At 40.2% G+C, this 17,735-nt stretch overlaps 1 protein-coding gene across 3 annotated transcripts in view; it reads left to right on the top strand.

Annotated features, from left to right (window-relative positions):
- Positions 1–17,735, top strand: part of TOM1L1 (target of myb1 like 1 membrane trafficking protein) — a 59,069-nt gene that overhangs the window by 27,062 nt on the left and 14,272 nt on the right. For 2 of the 3 annotated variants that reach the window (XM_089478469.1, XM_089478488.1), the window contains exons 4-8: positions 4,245–4,394; positions 8,293–8,415; positions 10,060–10,161; positions 10,740–10,856; positions 16,301–16,434. In XM_089478469.1, the coding sequence (XP_089334595.1) occupies positions 4,245–4,394; positions 8,293–8,415; positions 10,060–10,161; positions 10,740–10,856; positions 16,301–16,434 (626 nt within the window). The remainder of the gene's footprint in view (positions 1–4,244; positions 4,395–8,292; positions 8,416–10,059; positions 10,162–10,739; positions 10,857–16,300; positions 16,435–17,735) is intronic. The other variant, XM_089478477.1, reaches the window with a different exon arrangement.

The following is a 17,735-nucleotide window of genomic DNA, read 5'->3' as shown; positions in this document are numbered from 1 at the left end:
GTAATGAGATAAAATTTAGCATTGTTCTGTTTCACTTCATATGTCTTATGGCATAAAAATATCGCTGCCACTACCAGTGCCTCTCTGGCTGCTACTACCAGCTTTGAAATGACCAATTTAGAACCATAAGGTGTGCTTTCTCAAACGAGTTCTGGTGGTGGCATCATCCGAGGAAAATTGTTTCTTCGTGGTGATAGTGGATTCATTTGATAGCTGCAGTAGTGAGGAGAAAATCGCTTCCAAGGTTACTGTATATATTCGACTATAAATTGACCTCGTGTGTAAGTCAAGGGCAGGTTTTAGGGCCAAATTTGATATGACCCATGTATAAGTTGAGAGTAATATTTGGGGGCATGTAACAAAGTATAATGCAAAGGAAAATGGTGCCGAACAACTTAGAAAATTCCAGTAGGCACAATTGTTCGTGTTTACAGTAAAGACTAGATGGATGAGAAAGTAAAGGTGGATCAGTGCTTCCAGGACAAATTACACTTTTGCCTTTCACCAGGAGATGGCCTCTTTTTTAAAATAAGAGTTAAAGTACAGCACTTGTATTGACCCATGGATAAGTCGACTCTGTTTTTGGGGTCACTTTTTAGACTAAAATTTCTAGACTTATACATGAGTATATACAGTAAGCCTTGTGTTTCTGTCCTTCATTTTAGAGCAAAAGAGTGGACTGTCTGGCCATGGGTAAAAATCTGGCCTTCTGGAGTTCCCTAAATGACATGACACCACACCACATTTGATGATTTACTATTTCACCTGTGCTCCCCCTGCCTCAATTCTGAAAGGATGGAATGTCTCATCTGAGGCTTAGTTACAGTTAGCCCTCTATATCCACAGACTTTTTTATCCACGGATTCAACCATCCATGGCTTGAAAATATTAAAAAAATAAAATTCCAAAAAGCAAACCTTGATTTTGTCATTTTATATAAGGGACACCATTTTACTATGCCATTTTATTTAATGGGACTTGAGTATCCATGGATTTTGGTATCCATATGGGGTCCTGGAACCAAACCCCAGTGGATACCAAGGGCCCACTGTATTAGCATTTAAAATATGCTGGTATTTTGGGGCCCTGCCATTTTCCTTTGGCTCTGCCCACCAGTGATGTGCTGCTCAACAAGTACTGCCTTGAAATTGAATGTTGCCTTTGGGCTGAAATAGTTTTCCTTGCAGGGGGCTTTTATATGGGGGTGAGTAAGTACTCTAGTTTTAACTTTTGTATGCTTTTTAATGGTTTTATACTGTTCAGTGTATGGTTTGAAAAATGACTATATTTTAATTGCATTTTAATTTTATTGCTATGCTTTTAAAAAAAATGTTTTATATTTTGTGAGCCACTTTGGGTCCCACACCAGGAGAACAGTGGCATACAAATACAATAAACAAATAAATAAATAGTTCTTGAGTCTGTTTAGTATATGGTGGGTGGAATTTAAATCGAGTCAGAGAATAATTGAGATAGGAGGGTTTTTCATACAAAGAAGCTCTTAGATCCTTGTAAAGGGTACACGTTTTTAGATATTCTACATTTTACTTTCCACTGAGATGGGAATTGTGTGGTTATCCAGTTGATATTGGACTGCAACTCTCAGAGTTGCCTATGCTAGCTATGGTTACTGGTACTCAGAGTCTAACAGCATTTGGAGTTCAGTTCTCACCCATGCTGTACATAAAGGGCCATCCAGCCCCAAATACATCAATCCAAACTGCTACTGATCTACTTATATATGAAAAAGATTCCATCCCAAGCAGAGAATGTCTCTACCATCACACAAGGAGTCACGGGCTTGCAAGGACAAATTTATAACCTCCAACTGTCCCAGTTTGTCGGGGACAGTCCTTATTAATTCTATGTCATTCTATTGTTCAGCTGCTTTTAAAATATCCCAGTTTCTCGATCTTCTTTCTATTTTCCCTCTTTGTCCTCAGCTTACTTAAATTGCTGCAAACTAAGTTCAAAGCGCAAATGTAATTTGTACTTCAATAACTCATCAGAGATAGTGGAGATTAGTGGGAGGATTTTTGCCCTTCCTAGTAGGCTCAGGCAGAAGCAAACCTCTGCACCCTCTCCTAGCTTGTATCTTCTTCTTCACTAATAACTTTTGCCACCTTGACCAAACTCTGATGCTGCTGGGCCCCACGTGTCTCCATTTTCATCTGTGAAATGCTGGAGTGTATGATCTTTCTGGCTAGGGTTGGGAGTGGGGTGGAGAAGTTGCCACACACAATAAGTATTCATGTTTTGCTTGAAGTTTATGCAACTCTGAACCAGTTGAAGGTCTAACAGCAGCATCCCTTAATAAACAAAATCATTTCAACCTATGAAAGTAACTTCCATTTAGTTCATTGACAAATGCCTTTAAACATACACACACCTCTACCTCTCCCTGAATTTAAATGCTCCTGCTAGTTGATGTACTGTGTTGAAATCTGTGGAAAGGTTGCCCTGTTGTAATTGAGAGTATGATCTGGCCCATTAACTGCCAAGGTCCTTGTCAAAGGGCAACTGTTTGGCCCTTCCTTTCTGGGGAAAGTGCACTAATGGCTGATGTGAACCTAATTCCTTCATGTAATCTGCAAAAAATATTCTACTTACACATAGCCTCTTTGAAGCTATTTTGTGCAGGCAAATGGGTTAGCTGATTAGCATGTCTTTCATGCATGCTGGGTTTTATAAGAGCACCATTCAAGCCAAGACTTCTTGGCAGCTGTGACTTGCTTGGCTTCTCACATGGCAGTTCATTTCCTGTTCTGATTTTGTCTTTCAGAGAGGTCCTGTGAATTTGGTGCATATTTTCCCTGCCATTATGGCATCTTTATTTTCCTGAAATCCTCTATACACTGTGCATGGGGCGAGGTGGTAATAACAGTTTTGAAGGTTTAAGATACCAGCTTTTAAAAATAGTATTTAAAATGTTGCTGTACAGTCAAGCCTAAGTGGTAAAAGCATTCACAAATCTTTCTTAGCGCAGTCCTCCACTACAGTGGATCCCCTTGAGTTATTTATCACCACTACTGTGAAGATCATTTTGTGCACATTCAAAGCAGGCAAGATTGGTCCCAGCTTTTCAGAAGTGATGCAGCTGAGGAATGAGGCTGGTCCCTAGCAGGATTGTTCTATTTTGACACCTCATTCAGATGTAACACTAAACTATATTTCAATGGTGTGTGATTCAGCCTTGTGATTTTGCGCTCCAATTCTCCTTCCTTCCTAAGCAAAGCTACAAGAAGGAGCTAAGAAACCTTCGCTTCTATTGTTAACTAGCTATGCTTGAGTGTTGTGGGTAAACATCAAGAAACATAGTTAGTCTTAACCACAGTTATGGAAAGCAAGCAACTTCAAACTATGGTTTATGACCCTAGGCTTTTTTAAAAAAAACAAAACACATTACATTAACCAGTTCTAATTAAGACATTATAGACTTGGCAGTTAATTGACAATGGAAGTGGAGGTTTCCAGTCTTCTCAGCAGAATTGTGCATATAACACTGTAGGCTATACATTTTATATATTATGTTAAATGTACTTGGTAGATTATGTTGTACTGCTGTGGTCCAAAGATGTCAGTGTAACAGAAGAGAAATGTTAGGATAACAAAAAAGATGATCTTCTTGCAGAAGAGTATGCAAGTCACCATCACAAGTCACCATAATTAGTCACTGGACCAGACTTTGTTGTAGGTGAGAAAGATGCCTTGGCTGAAAGACTGGACTGATTTCACATTACATGACTTGGAAATGTTACTTTTTGGACTAGAATTATCAGAATACCCTAGCTACTATGCTAATTGCTAAGGTTGGCAAGTGTTCTGGGGATGGTAGTCCTAAAACATAACTTTCTATAAACACTGATTCAGAGCAGCAACTGAGGCAAACAGTTGCTTTTGTGGGCCTCTGGTTGACCCCTGTGGGAAACAGGATGCTGGACTAAATAGACTTTGGAGTTGATCCAGCAAGGTTCTTCTTTGTATAAAGGGCCACTGGCAGAATCTTTAACTAAGAGAACTACTCAGTAGAACAAGGAAGGGCATGGCATGACAGTTGAGATGGGGCTACCAAGGCTACAGGGAGCATCAAGAAAAGGAACACCTAAATTGAAAATGGGAGAAGGGAGTAAAATTCCATGGGTTTTGTGTGACATTACTATTGAGGAATTGGTGCTTGGGTTGTTGACATAAAATGTCTTTATGCCAAGAACAAAAGCAATCCCAAAACTGCTTTCCTCCTACAGCTCCTTGAGATGTGCATGCAGAACTGTGGTCCGAGCTTCCAGTCTCTAGTTGTGAGAAGAGAATTTTGCAAAGACCGGCTCGTGAAGCTGCTGAATCCAAGATTCAACCTACCAGTTGATATGCAGGAGAAGATTTTGACCTTTATCATGGTAAGCTTCTTCTCCCCATTCCTTGCTCTTACTTAGTTGCATAAAACTTTACCAGTCTATTAAAATTTTTCATTATAATTGTCCCATGGTGAATGGAGAGGGTTTGTGGCCATCTCTGGCTGCTTTGTTCTTCTTGCTCTCTGTTAAGCTGCATATGGAGAGGAGTGAATACAGTGCTAGGGAGAAAGTAGGTGTTGTGGGGACAAAATGAGATCAGCAAAGCTTGACTATTGGCCTAGCTTCTAAGGGTTTCCATCTGAAACTGTGTGAAGCTGCCTCTATTGCAATAAAAGTAGGACATTTGCTTAGTATTACTTATGTGCTAGTTCTGTACTTAGTGCTTTTTAAAAATAAAGGTTATTCTGCTAGCCCAACAAAATGGTTTTGTGTCTTTGCTCATTCTGCTAGGGAAAGCCAGGGTTTGTTTAAACACATTCAGTTATCCTGGGCTCACAACACCCATGAGCTTTTTTCTACTTCTGACTTGATTGGCTTCAAGAGTGGCTGCTGAGTGTTTATGTTTATGTAGCCATGTGGAAGGGGAAGCATGAGCACCCATTCTTCATTTCCTGTTATTCTGGGCTTCTTCACACTCAAAATTCAATTCTCAAACTCAAGTCTCCATGGAAGCTTCTGATGACAAAGGATGGCTTGACTGATGTTCTTCTGGATTGGGGAGTTTCTTCTCTTTCCCTTGAGATAAGATGGACAAGGGGAGAAGATGAGATGCACATGAAAATATGAATAAGAAGAAGTGTAAGGAGCTTGTGCCATTCATCCTCCCTTCCCTGGCACTCTCTCCTTGTTTTTCCACCCAGTTCTATATTTCATTTTCTTACCTGAAAGGAGAATGAGACCTTGAAAGATGACCAGTAATGCCAAGCTGTGTTCCATCCCAGAAAAAGGGAATATGAAAAAGTGTTGTGTTGTTGTTGTTGTTGTTGTTGTTGTTGTTGTTGTTGTGGGCTTGTTCATATTACACAATTGTAGTGTTACGATTCCAGTTTAACTGCCATGGCAGCATCCTGTGCGGTCTTTGGGACATGCAGTTTAGGGGGCATATTTAGGATTCTGTGAACTAGCATGGCATAGTTGTTTGAGTGTCAGACTACAACTCTGGAGATCACAATTCAATTCCCTGCTCAGCCATGTAAATGCCCTGAGTGACATTGGGACACTCACACTCTCTCAGCCATAGAAAACCCCATGATAGGCCTTGGGTCACCAAAAATCAGAAACAACTTGAAGGCACATAACAACAACAAATTTAGAATTCTAAGGCAGAGGGCTTCTCTAGTGCCTTTCTAAACCATACAATCCAATGATTTTAGAGGCTATTGCCATGGAAGTTAAAGTGGAATTACAGTGATACAACTGTGAAGTGTGAAAGAACTTCTGATGGTAGGTAATCACAGATCTGTTGAAACACACACACACACCTAGAGAGAGAGAGAGAGAGAGAGAGAGAGAGAGAGAGAGAGAGATCTGTGGATGATTAAACAACACTGAAATGTGATGTTTGGGAATCCCTTCTTTTAGTAGACAAATATTGTTATTTCAAGGAACAAAATCTTGTTCAAACCAGATCTGAAAAACTCTTTCCCTTACATTTCGTCCCATGGTTAGCAACAGCTCTTTCTGTCTGCTCTCCATGGACTTGTAAAAGGGATACTTTTGACAGTTTAAAATGGGTAAGTGTGGATGAGGGTGGTTAAAGTATTTGGGATTGGGAAGAGATAAGAAGATTTAGAATTCACTGGCCCTATGACAGCCCTTCCATAAATGGAATATTGTTCTAAGAAGGTCTTTACTGTAACATGGAAGAATCCATTGCTTAGTGGAGTGTCAGACATGGCTCTAATTTTTCACTTTTCACAAATCATTGGACTATCAGTGGGTCATCACCAGAATTTTAGTATGAACCAATTTTACAGTGACATTGGGCAGGGGTGATGGTGGTGAAGCCTCTCTGAGTTTCCCACCATACACAGACACCAGTTGTAAAATGGATCTTGGAATAAGTGTGCACATATGTGAATGTAAAGTAGGTTCATCTCTTTGTGTAAGTGTGAATGCAAATGAATGATCAGCCACACTGTAATAATACTTGCCAGCCTCAATGTAAATGCTTAGATTAAATTGGTCAGTAGTAACATCCTCCTTCTTAATCCTGAGTGAGTCTAGACTGATTCATACAACTGTTTTTGAGACTGAAAGTAATCAAAATGACTCCTCTGCATACTGAAATGGTCTTGTAAAAGTCTAACCATGTGATAAAGATCAATATTTAATATGTCCTGCAGCATGTTACATAACTAGCATTTTCCACATTGTGAAAGACAAATCATGCCATGTAGAGGAACTTGTACAAGGCTCTCACATTCTGTGTCACAAGAAGTCTTTGATTTTGTAATGGTTTTGCAAGAACAGAAGATGCCTTCTGGATCAGATGAATGGCTTTGTTACCAATGGCCAGTCAAAGATATTTAGTTTTATATTTTGTCTTTTTTCATGGACTTGTTTTAATAGTTTTAATTCTATTAATGGACTTACTTCTATAGATATTTTAATTACATTTTAACTATAACCATAATATATACTTATGTCTTTGCGTGTGTTTTTATCTGTGAATTGTTTTTTGTAAACTGTGTTGGGTCCCAGTTGTGGGGAAAGGCAAGGTGTGGATGAATTATGGATTAAAAGAATATTTGAAAAAGAGTTGAAAAGCATGTTTTTCAAGTGTTGAAAATCTTTGACAAGAAGAATTTTGCACAAAATTTGCATGTTGGTGATTTTCATAGAAAACAGCTTTTCTGTGCAGAAAATAATATTTATGTGCAGGAATATTGTTTTCTGTGCAGAAAATGCTGTATTTTATTGGGGGGGGGGGGAACACTTGCAAATTTTGTGCAGAATAAGTCCCAAATTGCAGATAATGTAGTCTTCAAAAACTGTGTGGTGTTTGAAGATTTTTCTTACAGTATGAAGAAAATTTCTCAAATTACTCATTTCTTCCTTCAAGAAAATATCTCAGAGAAGAATTTACATTCCTAGAATGACTGAATGACTGAGTTGTTTGTTTGTTTGTTTGTTTGTTTTTGTTGCTAAAGCTGCCAAAATGCCCAAGTGTGGTTCATGAAAGCAAAGCAATCCTCCTTCCAAAGGGTTCCTGATAAAACCTTTGGAGAGAGAGGGTCCTTTCTTGTCACAAGGAACCTTGCTTTCTCCAAAGTAATCAAGGTCGTCTGGGATGCTTTCTAGGGTAGGGTAGCAGATGTTGAGTCTATATAAATTTCCAGACAAATTGTATTCTGCAGTTTTTGTAACTCAATGACAGCTTGGTCAGAGATGTGCAACCAAAACTGTAGACAGTATTCCAATGCAGCTGCTCGCTCAACTCATTTAAAGAGATTATTGGCCATTTCTGAGAGCCAGGATGGTGTAGTGGTTTGAATGTTGGACTAGGACTCAGGCATAGAAAACTGATGGCCTTAGGAAAGTCACATTCTCTCAGCCTAAAAGGAGGGCAAGGGTTACAGTTAGTCAGAGTTGAACTGAAGGCATATAACTACAACTAGCCATTTCATAGGCAGTTGTCTTCCCTGCCCTTCTCACTAGCCTTGTCATAGAACTTGCAGTTTTCACTATGGGCAACGTTGCTCTCCTGAATGGTTCTAGACAGTGCTGATGTGTTCACTGAGCTATTCAGACTGACTTGAAGATCTCTTCCATGGATAATCTGCAATAGGCACGCAGGGTTCTTTCGTGAAACCATTTCTGTTCATGGAAACTGGAGGTGGAGGATATTGTTCACTACTTTGACTGTGGTGACTCAAAAATCTTAGCTTGGGGAAAAGAAGCCTCATTCACTTTCATCAACTGCTTTCTTTTGCATAAGCAGACCTGGGCCAGGGGATTCCAAGGTGCTGTGGATGTAAGTGAAGTCAAAGAGGTTTACCTGGAGCTTCTTAAGAAAGGAGTAGAGTTTCCATCCTCTGAGAACAGCAAGGGAGCAACAAAGGTAAGAGCTGTATTGACAGCTGCTTATTGGTTAAAATATATGATTGTTGCAAAACCTACATGTGCGGTGAAGGTGTGCTGATTAATTCAAGAATAATGTGCATATGACATGATGATGTCATTCCTTTGCTGAGGAAACCCATCATACATTTCTGCCCTGGAGCATTTAAAAACCTGAGAGTGGGAGGGATAGTTTTGTTCAACAGGAAATATAGAGGTTGAAGCTTTTAAAAGCTGCCCACGAGATCTAGAGGCCCAGTGTTTTCTTCAGGTTAAAGGAAATTAAATGTCTGGATTGATTTACAGGCTCTTTAAGCCTCTTGCAAAACAAAAACAAGATTGAACATGTGCAGAGGGAACTCAAGGCTTATTATAAAAGAAAGAGGACTACTAAACAAAGATTTCTTAAATCATGGAGCAGGGTGAGCAAAGTATGGCCCTGAATGTACACCCACCACCTCCACCATGGTTGCTTTTGCACCCTTTACACACACAAACCCAACAGTCTGTGGGCTGCCATTTTTCTGCCAAAAAAAGAGGGTTAATTGCCTCTCCTGGAAGCCTCCAAGAATGGCAGTTCACTTTGTAAATAGATTACAGAGGAGGCAACTTGTTTTTCGAAAGCAGAAGTGCACTCAACCACTTCTGGGGTTTTAGTGTTTTGCCCATATGGTCTCTGGAAGGTCCCAGAACAGACAGTTGGCTACTGGACTTGCCACAGTTGCCCATCCTATAATCTGCAGTCAATTAGGACCTCACAATTTTCCTTTCAGTTCTCCTTTTTGAAGATCGAACATTTTAGAGCCAGATATTTGACTAAACTCAAGTTGCCTACTATAAGAATTGCCTTCACTGAGCTAAGACTTCAATTAATGCCTACTGCGGTTCTAGATGGACGCTACAACAAAGTGCCTTTTGAGAACAGACTATGCATCTGCAGTCAAGCTCAGGTGGAGGATATTATTCACTACTTGTTAATTTGTCCATTGTACAGCAACCCTAGAAAGAACCTTTTAACACCCTTGCTGATAAACAAAAGTAGGAGCTCTACTGTTGAGTTGGTCCAATTCCTTTGAGTAATATCAATGACTATGTAACACATAGAGTGGCTCTTTTTGCCATGGCTGCAAAAAAAGATTAGAAAGAGAGAGTTAAACAAAATTGCCATAAATTGCCAGGGAGATGCCAAGTATTAATTAGATTTTATGATTATATCATATATGTTTACTAATATCCAGGAAAAGTGTCTCTTTTTCCTTTTGTCCTTTTTAACAATTAACTATTTTTAACTGCACATTAAATGTTGGAACATTTTTTGTCCTTTGTATTCTGTGCCTTTTGTTTTAAATGTTAAATGTTTTATGCTTTTTGATAAGCTCATTTTGTCATGGCCTTCGGCTAGTATAAACAAAAACAGTTAACCAAAAAAAAAAAAAAGAAGAAGCAGATGCAATCTTTGAAATTACTGTTAAAATGCAACCTTTAGGATTAAGATGCAGTTGGTGTGGGGCTATGTGCCTTGGATCTCTTGTTCAAATGAAATGCAAGAATTCTAAATAACCCTTTCTTTCTGTCTGAAAGTGTGGTTCTCCTGTGGTATCACTCAGATAAACCTCACAGCTATTTGCATTATGTGTATCCACAGCCTTTGCCTCAGACTGCCATGAAGGCATCCAATGGTACCTCTGTGAAAGGTTTATTGGGATCCTTCTCCCCAGGTACAATAATGACGCTGATTCCAGAGCAGGTATAGTGCTGCTGTTCATTTCAGTAATTGGTAGTGTAAGTCTTCATTGTCGTGGGTGATTGGCTGACAGAGGTGCTCTAGAATGATCTCCACCTGAGAGAAACCATTTTTGGCCAAGTGATGCTGGTTGATGGTTTTATGATTGTAGGTTGCTGTGTCCCCCCCCCCTCTTTGTTTTGTATTGTGAATTAAGTATTTTTGTGTGCAGACATGCGCAGGCAGATGTGCACTTGTGATTGATCTATTACTGTACCTTTGCATTCAGAGAATAGCTGCAACAAGTAATGAACCATTCATCCTCTCCATGATAAAGTTAATCTGAATGTCTATTGGAAAATGGAGGGTAAAGGGTCACCCTTCCTTGCTATCTAGTTGAAGTCATTTCAGGGATGTAATTTTGATTTGGTTGTTTGTTTGTTTTTAAGCAGGAGTGAAAAGGAAGAGAAAAATGTTAAAAGGAACTTGAGTGCCATTTCTTTTTTGAGAGTTTTTAGCTTGTCTTGTTCCTGCTTTTTAACTAGGACTGCCATCTCATACTTACTTAGTATTGTATTTTGCCATTTTGTTGTCTTGAACAGGTTGGGAAGCTGTACAGTGAATTGGATATGGTTAAAATGAACGTGAGGGTCATGTCAGCCATACTGAAAGAAAATGTTCCAGGGTCAGAAAATCCAGATGATATGAAACTGTTACAGGTATGGAATGCCCATTTGCTTGGTTATTTCATTAAAAGAAGAGCTGATAGAATATGGGGCTATAGGTTGGTCTACATAAAGAAAATTATCTTGGTAGAAAGTAAGTAGAACATGATCTAGCATACACAGTTTGAATGCATGGGGGGGGGGGAGCAACAAAAACATCCTCAAAGAAAAACCGTAGTGTCTTGGAGGATGTCGTTGTCAATTGAGTGGGTGTCATCTTTGAATGCCTTCACATGGCAGAGGATGGATGGATGGATAGCTGGGCAGTTGAGTGTTACTGCTAAGAGATTTCTTTGGTTTTAAGTGAACATAGGGTTTGCCTATTCTCCTTGACATTTTACAGCATTATTATTTTTTTAATAAACTGGGCATTTGAAACTGGTATTCAATTTCCACTTTTTTCTTCCACCACCGAGAGTGATGGGCATTTAAATACTGTATGTACTCATGTATAAATCGAGGGAACGTTTCAGATTCAAAATCATGGATTTTGATATAACCCATGGATAAGTCAAAGGTAAAACCTAGGGGGCTATGAGGAAGGATAGAAAGGGGAAAATCCCACTTCTATCCCTCCTTCTCCTTCTCTGGACCTCTCTCAACCACCTAACACCACTTCCCAAGTGCTGGAGGAGAGGTTTTAATATCAGATTGAGAAGGGAAGCAAGTGGTATTAAATGTGGAGTTTCTTCCATGGGAAGAGGAGGCATGTAACAAAGGATATAAAGGATGAAGCCAAGGAGCCAAGGAAGACCATGCCAAATAGCTTCCAAAATCCCAGCAGGCATAAACGTTTCTGCTTAACCTAAAGGCTGAATGGATAAGGAGGAAACTAACCATCACCATTTTTCAGCCAGAACTAGTGCCACAGTGGACAAAGTACAGGGGGTTGGTGCTTCTTTTAGGTTCCTCCAATATGGACAATGGTCTCACCTTTTGTCCCTCTACTCAGAGAAGGGATGATTCCTTTTTTGATAACAGTTATCATACAGTACTTACTTTGACCCATGGATAAGTTGACCCAGGTTTTTTTTTATCAATTTTTTGACTAAAATTTCTAGACTTATACATGAGTATATACAGTAAACCCTGTTTTGGGGAAATTTTCCCACATACAATAACTAAAGGGATCCAAAGAGTAGGTGACTAGAGAAAAGTACAATGCTGACCTGTCACGAGGTGAGGGATAGATGACAGCAGAAGCAGAAGTGCATATGTGCTCATCCTTTGATTGACAGCCCCCCTGCAAATAATGGTGTTGCATGTAGCCACAGAAAATGTATAGATATGAATAGGCAGCAATGAAATGAAGACAACTGGAGTTGATTTGAAGGTGCGAAAATGCACACCAATTCTCATAAAACACACATATACACACACACATGTGTAGACTGGCCCTGTAAGTCATTAACTCCCAAATTAGATTATTGAAAGCCGTTGCCAGTTGCACACTGAGGGATACCTGAGCAAGTGCTTTCTAAGACCTCCTCCCCACTACACACATACACATTGTCCCAGCATCATCTCAGTGGGCTGTTTCAGAAAGGTTGGGTTTCAGTGTTGTGGGCCACTGTGGAGAGGGGTGGTAGCAAACAGTTCATGTGCTAATAGGAACAGTCACTAACTGCCATCGTAATTTCTCCATAATGCCCATGGGCCCTACATATTATCCTAGAGGCATTCTGGAGAAATTAAAAATTGCTGCAGCTTTTCTAGCCAACCTTTTTTTTTTTTTTTTGCCAATTAAAAAGAAGACCATTAAAAACAACAACAAAAGGATGCTGACATCAGCAGAATACCAGCCTTGTTGCAGAATTATTCTCTCGGGAAGAAAAAATGAGACTCCGTTTTTTTTAAAAAAATATCCTGGATTTTGCCACGTGGCATAATTCCAAATTCAGACTATTGGAAAAACCTTATCTCCCTATATGAGCCTGCTGAAGTTTTAAGATCTTTTTGGGAGGGCTTTCTCTCATCTCACTACCATCACAGACGTATCTCTTTGAGGATCCAGGAAAAAGCCTTTGCTGTGGCCGCTCCCAAGTTGTGGAAGGCTTGGTTTGCTCCTTTTCTACTCTCTTTTTGACAATAGGTAAAGAACATATTATTTGAACAGACGTTTAACCTTTAACTGGTTGAGGTGTGCTGTTTCCTAATATGCGATATATTTTACTAGGAAAGTGCCCATCCTGATTTTAAATGTGAACAAGCTGTATTGGGTGCTTTTGGAAGGATGAAGATTAGAGAGAAGAAAAAACAGGAATCAAAGGTTTCACTGCATCTACTTGACAGAAATAATCTGGTTTGAGACTGCTTTAACTGCCCTGGCTCAATGCTACGGAATTCTGGGAACTGTAATTTTGTGAAACATTGAGCTTTAGGAAGCTCTTGTGCCACAATAAACTACAATTCCCAGGATTCCCTAGCATTGAGCCAGGGCAGTTAAAGAAGTCTCAAACTAGATTATTTCTGCAGTGTGTTTTGGAACATACCTAAGAATTCCTAAAAGGTCTAAAACAGACTACATAAATAATCCAGTTTGAGACTGCTTTAACTGCCCTTGCTCAGTGCTAGGGAATCCTGGGATTTGTAGTTTATAGTGGCACCAGAGTGTGCTAACAGAGAAGGCTAAATGTCTCACAAAACTATAGTTCCCAGAGTTCCCTAGCATTGAGCCAGGTTAGTTAAGTCTCAAACCAGATTATATCTGCAGTCTTTTGGACCTAAGAATGCCTTTTCTTTCTTGACAAGAGCTTTCATTCTACCTGTTTACCTCACTAGTGGGAAAATGTATCTGCTAAACACCTTGGAGAACCAGATTGGTGTGAGTGGTTTGAGCATTGGACTAGAACTCTGGAGACCAGGTTTGGAATCCCATCTTGGCCATGTAAACAAACTGGGTGACTTAAGGCAAGCCACACTCCTTCATCCTCAGAGAATGGCAATGGCAAATCCCCCCGAAGTAAAGTGCCAAGAAAACCTCATGATAGGTTCACCTTAACATCACCATAAATTGGAAATGACTTGAAGGCACACAACAACAACAAACACCTTGGCTCTGAATAGCAAGACGTGTGAGGAGAAGTCATAATCTATTATATATAAGGGTGGATTTTCCTAAAGTTGACATATCAATTTTTAAAAATCAATTCCTTCTTCATATAATTTTTATAAGCATTTATAACATGAACACAATACATCACTTTGCTCCATTCCAGTTGAATACATTTTAATGGATGACTTTATGTCCATTTTGTGTGGCATTAATGGTGTCCTCATGTGATGAAATCTGGTCTTTATGATATTGGTGTTTATATTCCCTTCATATGGTAGAATGCCAAATTCCTCTACATGAAAGTACAATCAGGTAAACTAAATCACCACTCAAAATTGCTGTGGTCAAGCCAGTTTATAAATAAAAAGAAGGAATATCAGAATGCCATCTATGATACTCATGGTGAGAGCCAAGAGATAATTGGCAAGCCAGGGAATGACTGGAATTTGGTGAATGCTAATACTGACAGATTAATTTTGTGAATGTTCAGAAATGTTTAGATAATCCAGGAAACTGAGCCAATCAGCATAACAGAAATACCACAACAACAAATACACCAGTTAGACCCAGAAACCACACACACATTCTGTAATATTCAGGCTCCATGGTATGAACAAAAACTATATGAAATTTTCCCAGTGAAGTGGAAAGTTGGAGGTTATTCCATTCTGTATATAGATGCACCACAAGTCTTTTCTTTCCTTTTCTTTTGACATCATATTGTGCCTAGTTTCAAAATGCAGTTGTCTACGATGAGGGCTTTGCCACCTGAAGCAAAACCAACACTTGCACAGATCAAATGTCATTTCTGAACCGCCACATGATTGCATGTGAAGCAGGCCGTTTCACACTGCTACATAAGCATCAGAAGACAAACTAGACCTTATTTGTCCACTGTTGCTGTGTACCTTGGCATGTCATTTCTGACTTACAGCAACCCTAAAGGAAAACTTATCGTGGGGTTTTCTTGGCAAAATTTCTTCAGAGGAGGTTTACTATGGTCTTCCTATAGCAAGTACATTTCTATACCACTTACCGATGTACTAAGTGGTTTACAAAGTGTTAGCGAATTGCCACCAATAAGGTGAGTACTCATTTTAGCAACCTACAGAGGCCCTTATCACACGAGGAGTTTTGCAGCTCAGATCCGGAGTCACTTGTGGTCCAACCATGCAAATTCACGTTAAAATGTGATGTACTATCACACATGATTGCTTTCTATTGGGGGTCATTCCAAGGCGGATCCACAATCAATCCAAAGTGACTCCTCATTTATATGAATTCGGTAACAAGCGAATTCACAAAAATTGTTTCCAGGCTCACTTCGATTACAATCCAAATTGGTCTGGTGTGGAATGCAGCTTTGCTTCTGTCCTGGTACACCCCCCGAAACCTCCAAGGTGGCAAATTTCCCATGATACAGTGCTGCAATTTTGCTCCATTTGCTTCCAGTGCTCCTTCAAGAACAGAGGGCACGTCTGGATGTAGCTGACAATGGAGGGGGCGATTGGAGGCTGGGGGGAGAGATGGGAGCTATGGAGGGGGCGATCTGGGGCTGGAGGGAGAGATGGGAGCAATGGAGGGGGCGATCTGGGGCTGGAAGGAGAGGTGACAGGAACAGTTCACGTGAGGGTTGCATTCACGTGAAACAGGAAACAGGAAGTGGCTCCCTTCTTCACCCCGGAAGCATAAAAGATCTCGATGCGTTCAGAGCCCCACTGATCATGCGCAAGGGTGCCAATTCGAATTTTGAATTGGCATGATATGTGCCAGTGTGATAATTTAATGTGCACTCGCTCTGCTTTGACTTAGGAATGACCACAATTTCGTTCTTCACATGTGATAATTCATCACATGAATTGCCTTGGATTCGAATTGACTCTGCTTCCCCTTCAATTTGGATTGGCTCTGGATTGGAGTTCCAGTTTCACATGTGATAAGGGCCAGAAGGATGCCAGGCTGAGTTGATCTAGTTTGTGAGTGAGTGGGTGCAGGACAAGTATTTAACCACTGTGCCACCAGGGCTCCTAAGGCTAAGGAGCTTCCTCCAAGGCTGAGAGTGTGTGACTTGCCCAACGTCACCCAATGAGTTTCCATGGCTGAACAGGGATTCGAACTCTGGAATCCCAGAGTCTTAGTGCAACACTCAAGCCACTACACCATGTTTTTTGTCTGTCCTTGATAACAAGTAATGTTTTTTCAGACAGACTGTTGAAAAATGATTGTTTTGATCCTGAAACAAAAGACCTAGGAGAAAGTAATGAATTAATGCACATTCAAGCACCTATGGTTGTGTGAGTCAGATGTAATTAATGTGTCTCCTGCATCCATTGTTTTCTCCATTTGTATGGTAAGGGGGATCTCTTCTTTTGTCTTTTGGCAGAAGCTGTACAAGACATGCAGGGTAATGCAGGAGAGAATCATGGAACTGCTAGCAACTGTGCAGAATGAAGATGTAATCACTGAACTGATACAAGTAAATGAAAATCTGAATAATGTCCTACTGGGACACGAGAGGTAAAGCTGTTTGATACTGAGTATGATCTGATGGCTTGCATGTGTAGGCTGTGCTCATAAACGTATTGTGGCAGAACTAACAAAAGGCCTATCAAAATGTTGTATGTTCCATGAGGTGGTTCCTCAGAATTGTTCAGGCTTCTTACACTCTCTCCTCTGCACATTTCACTCTATAGAGCAACAAATGATTGAAGCAACAGATCTAGTCAGTAGATGGTTGTTTGGATTTTTAATTTCTCCCTCACATTGGAAGATTAGCCGCTTTTTAGGGCAGGGATGAAAACTATGAGGGCTTCCAAATGTTGCTGGACTGCAGCTCCCAAAATTCCTGAACTTTGGTGAGGGCTGCTGGTAGTCCCAATTCCACAATATCTGGAAGGCTGTGTGAGTCCCACTCCTGGTTTAGATACTAGATAGTCTCCCATTCTGTAATTCACTTTCTCCCAAAGGACAACTGTAGCCTGCTTCATATCCACTGCCAATGAAGCAGCACAGGAGGAGGGAACAAGAATACAGGCCAGATGCTGTCACAGCCAAACCTCACATGGCCTTTCCTGTTGGTGCCTAAGAGTGCCACAATCCCTTGCTTCCTCCATGTTGCAGAGTTCACCTGCATAGGTAAAGGTAGTCCCTTCACATGAATGTCTAGTAATAACCAACTGTAGGGGTGGTGCTCATCTCCGTTACTAAACTGAAGAGCTAGCGTTGTCTGAGGATGACTCCAGTGGTCATGTGGCCAGCATGACTTCACCGAATGCTGTTACCTTCCCTCCGAAGTGATACCTGTTTATCTTCTTGCATTTGCATGCTTTCGAACTGCTAGGTTGGCAGAAGCTGGGACTAGTGACAGGAGCTCACCTCATCATGCAGCACTCAGGTCTTGAATTGCCAACTGTTCCATCTTCCGATTGTCAGAACTGGCATCTTAACCCCTAAGTTACCATATGCATAATGTTACTAGACTTTGGTATACTACTGGCTTGCCAGTATATGCTACTAAATTCCCAGGGTCCTAAATTGGCGTTGCACATGTAGAAGTGTACTAGCGTTGTTATAGCTTATCCTAATCAGCAGTATATCAAGCAGATATGTTAAAAGTGTTATGCCATTTTCTGTGATGTACTTTATTGCAGCAACATATAATTTACTATTTTATAATGAAACAAAACAGAGATTCCCATTGTTGCAATGATATCCCTGCAGTTTGTTTACTTTTGTGGCATGTGCTGCTTAAAGCCCTGTTTAAGCAATGCCCAAGATTGTACTGTGCAAAATCAACAAACACTGTTAATTATGAAGAG

The sequence above is a fragment of the Sceloporus occidentalis genome, unplaced genomic scaffold, assembly GCF_023333645.1.
Source record: "Sceloporus occidentalis isolate IW3139 unplaced genomic scaffold, rSceOcc1.0.p SCAF_1, whole genome shotgun sequence".
NCBI lineage: Eukaryota > Metazoa > Chordata > Lepidosauria > Squamata > Phrynosomatidae > Sceloporus > Sceloporus occidentalis.
The sequence above is the reverse complement of the archived record's forward strand: the minus strand, read 5'-3'. Positions and strand labels throughout refer to the sequence as shown.